The sequence below is a fragment of the Eulemur rufifrons genome, chromosome 6, assembly GCF_041146395.1.
Source record: "Eulemur rufifrons isolate Redbay chromosome 6, OSU_ERuf_1, whole genome shotgun sequence".
In the NCBI taxonomy this organism is placed as follows: Eukaryota; Metazoa; Chordata; class Mammalia; order Primates; family Lemuridae; genus Eulemur; species Eulemur rufifrons.
Window position 1 is genome coordinate 50,640,471 of NC_090988.1, and position 3,463 is coordinate 50,643,933.

General features: G+C 62.3%; 1 protein-coding gene across 1 annotated transcript; it reads right to left on the reverse strand.

The window, feature by feature from the left end:
* Nucleotides 1-1,911: 1,911 nt before the first annotated feature.
* B3GNT6 (UDP-GlcNAc:betaGal beta-1,3-N-acetylglucosaminyltransferase 6) lies at nucleotides 1,912-3,064 on the reverse strand. The gene has a single exon (XM_069469221.1). It carries the CDS (start codon nucleotides 3,046-3,048, stop codon nucleotides 1,912-1,914), a length of 1,137 nt encoding a protein of 378 aa, XP_069325322.1. The 5' UTR covers nucleotides 3,049-3,064.
* Nucleotides 3,065-3,463: the final 399 nt, after the last annotated feature.

A 3,463-nucleotide genomic window follows, 5' to 3' on the forward strand; every position in this document is an offset into this window, starting at 1 on the left:
AGAAACCCCACGGTTTCCTGCTCTCCTCTAGGCCAGTGGTTCTCACCAGGATGAATTTGGCAATGCCTGGAAATGCTTTTGGGTGTCATTCTTTGGGGTGTGATACTTGTATCTAGTGGGTAGAGGACACGAATGCTGCTAAACGTTCCACAATGCACAGGACAGCCCCCACAACAAAGCACTGCCCCACCCAAAATGTCCACAGTTGGGAAGCCCTGGCTTAGGCCTGGAGAGTTGTCCTCACCTGCAAAGTCGGAGCTGGGTCACAAGCACATCCATGTTCCAGCCCAGAGGAAGGAGGAAGGGAGCACAGGTGGGCCCGGGCCCAGGAGCGGTCCTCCTCACGTCCACTCAAGTCCACTGGAGACAGCCCCCTGACATGGCCACAGCTAACTGCGGGGCGGGGTGGGTGAGGCTGGCAATGTAGTCTAGGTGCGTGCTCAGGAGGTGGGGGGAGTAGCAGATTTGGTGGCCAGCGAGCAGCCTCCATCACAGGCATCCCAACTGATACAAGAGACAAGGACGGTGGGGGGAGGGGGGACACTTAGGTAACCAGATCAGAGCTTGTGCAAAGACGCGGAGGCAGGAGAGAGCCCAACAAAGCAGGAATGCCACAGTGGTTGGCCTGGGTGGAGTCCGACAGTGGGGAGGGATGGCGAGGATGAGGATGGCGAGGCGAGTAAAAGCCAGGCTGCAGGATGCTCGAGTGCTGCCTGAGGAGTCTGGCCTTTGTTCAGAAGGCGGGGAAAGGCGTTTGCTCAGTCTCCTGACTCCTTGCCCAGCCTCCTTCCTCCTTGAAGTTGAGACCCTGTCATCTGTCTTGCATAGTCGGGACCTTGGTCACACACATTTCTGCCTGCCCTTAAGCTGCTTCCTTGATTTCCTACTTTGCCAAGATGACTGGCAGCTGCTGGAGGTCAGTCTGGTCCTCAGAGCCCAGTCACTGTCCACTGCAGACTCTCCAGCCACCCCTGACACTCCCTGACCATTGTCCACCACAGTCTCAGATTCCCCCACGCCTAGACACAGTTCCACACCTTGGCCTCCACAGGCTTCCCGGCACTGTCCTCCACATCCCCCCCAGCCCCCACCTTGGTTCTCCAAGGCTGACTGCCCCCGAGGCCCAGACCCTGCAAGGAGCCTGTCTCTGCTGCCTGGGAGTGGGTGCTGGCTGGCAGGTGTGCATGGGCAGGACCCAAACAGCCACTAGCTTTGGTCAGGGTGAGTGTAGAGGGGACTGCAAATGGTGTGTTGTCCGCGAATGCCCACGTGGCCCTGGATTAGTCACCGTCCTGACTGGGGCTCAGGTTTCCACTTGGCACAGTGTGGATTTTGACCTCCCAGGGGTCCTGTGGGCAGTGGTGGGAGGAAGGCTGCCAGATGCCCCTCCGTCCCAAGTGACGGCTGACTTCCGGGAGGGGATCCATCTGATGACTGTCAGCCCAGCTCCGGCTCCAGCGTTTGTACAGGAAACCATGGAAACGGCAACTTGTATTTGTACCCCACTTGCTCCACTGCACAATGACTGCAGCGAGGGAGCTAAGTGTCCCGGCTTGTAAACGGGACATTGGAGCTGGGTCTGCCAGGAGGAACAGGCGTGCCTAGCTCAGTGGCCCTCAAGCCTCGCTGCACATTAGAATTCCCTGAGGAACTTTAAAAATACCTGCATGTCTGGGGCCACCCGGACCTATAAAACCAAAACCTCCAGCGATGGGCCAGTACGTAGGTAGTTCCCACCCCCCACCCCCACCCCGCCGGCTGATTTCCATGCGCAGCTAGGGTTCAGATGCACATAGCTGGGTGGCAGGACCGAAGGTACCCAGAGCAGGAAAGAGCGTTCTCAGCACGGAAATCCTCACGTGGTGCGGCCTGGGGCTGAGGCCGCTCATCCACCCAGCAGCCCACCCGGCCTCAGGAGACCCTGTGTCTCTGGCCACAGCTCAGCGCGGGGTTGTGCAGCGCCTTCCACATGAGCAGCATCTCGTAGGGCGCGAAGCGGTGCACAAGCAGCAGGTCGCGGTACATGCAGGGGTCGAAGGAGGGCTGCTGGGCGCCGGGCAGCTGCACGCCGAAGGGCCGGATGCCTTCGTGGCCGCTGGGCGCCAGGCCGGCGCGCTCCAGACACATACCCATGTAGGCGTCGTCGATGGGGAAGAGCGGCGTGTGCTGGGAGGCCGTGCGCAGGGCGCGGGCCGTGGCGCTGGACAGGAGGAAGCCGCCGCCGCTGCAGTACACCGGGTAGACCTGTCCCGGGAAGAGCTGCGGCGGCACGAAGTACTTGCTCCCGCTGTCACGGATGGGCACCGAGCCGTACATGAGCTGCCCGGTGAAGAGGTGGCGGTCGGGCGGCTGCGCCTGCAGGAACCCGAGCACGTTGGCGGTGTGCACGAAGACGTCGTCGTCGCCGCTGAGCAGGAAGCGCGCTTGCGGACAGCGTGCCGCCAGCCAGTCGAGCAGGAGCACGTGCTTGAGCGTGAGGTTGAGGAAGGTGTCGGCGAAGGCCCACTGCAGCACGTCGCCGTGCTCGCGCGCCTCCAGCCCCACCAGCGCCGCCAGCCGCTCGGCGCGCGCCGCGTCCTCGGGCGCCGCGGTGCCCAGCAGGAAGAGGCGGCGCACGAGCCGCCCGCCGTAGCTGCGCTCCTGCCCCCACGTGCGCCGGATGAGCTCGCGTCGCTCGTAGTGCGCGGGCGACGACTTCACGGCCAGGAGCAGGAAGACGCCGCGGCCGCCCGCGCACTTGACCGGTGCATCCCATAGCAGCGGGAAGTGGCGGCAGTGGCGGTAGCGCAGGAAGTCTTGGATCCGCGCGGGCAGCTGCTGGAAGCCGGTCACGGTGTTCGCCGAGGTGTTGGCTGCGCACTGGGGTCCCGGGTAGAGCACCACGGGCTGCGCGGCGGCCGCGGGCGCATCGGTAGGGCCGTCCCGCCTCTCCTGCTGCTGGGACCTCGGGGCTTGGAGGAGCCACTGCTGCAGTGCCAAGAAGCTCATGCCCGTCAGAAGGCAGGCCAGAGTCTTGAGGTTTATGGACCTGCGGCAGGGAAAAGCCATCTGTGGGGGAAACCGAGGTAGAGGTGAGCCAGGAGTCCTCTTTGACAACAGCGGGACGCTACCCTTCCCTCATCACGTCTCTCCCAGAACCCAGCCCCAGCCCCTTCTCAACTGTGCTGTTAAGAGGTAAAAAGGAACCAAAATTCAAGGTCACACTGAAGCATGTCAGACCTCCCACAGTCCGGAGTGTTCCTCTGACCTTCGGATATGCATCTCATTGCCTCCAGACACCACTCCCCAGCCCCCATGTCACCTAGGCCCGGCACTCATCATGGCCAAAGTCCAAGTCACTCTCTCCCGGTGAACCCATATCTTGCTTTTCCCACGCAATAAATGCTACCGAAGTTCACCCAGTTGCCCCACCCAGAAGCCCCAACTCTCTCTCCCGCCCTTCTGGGCTTGTATCCACCCTCCA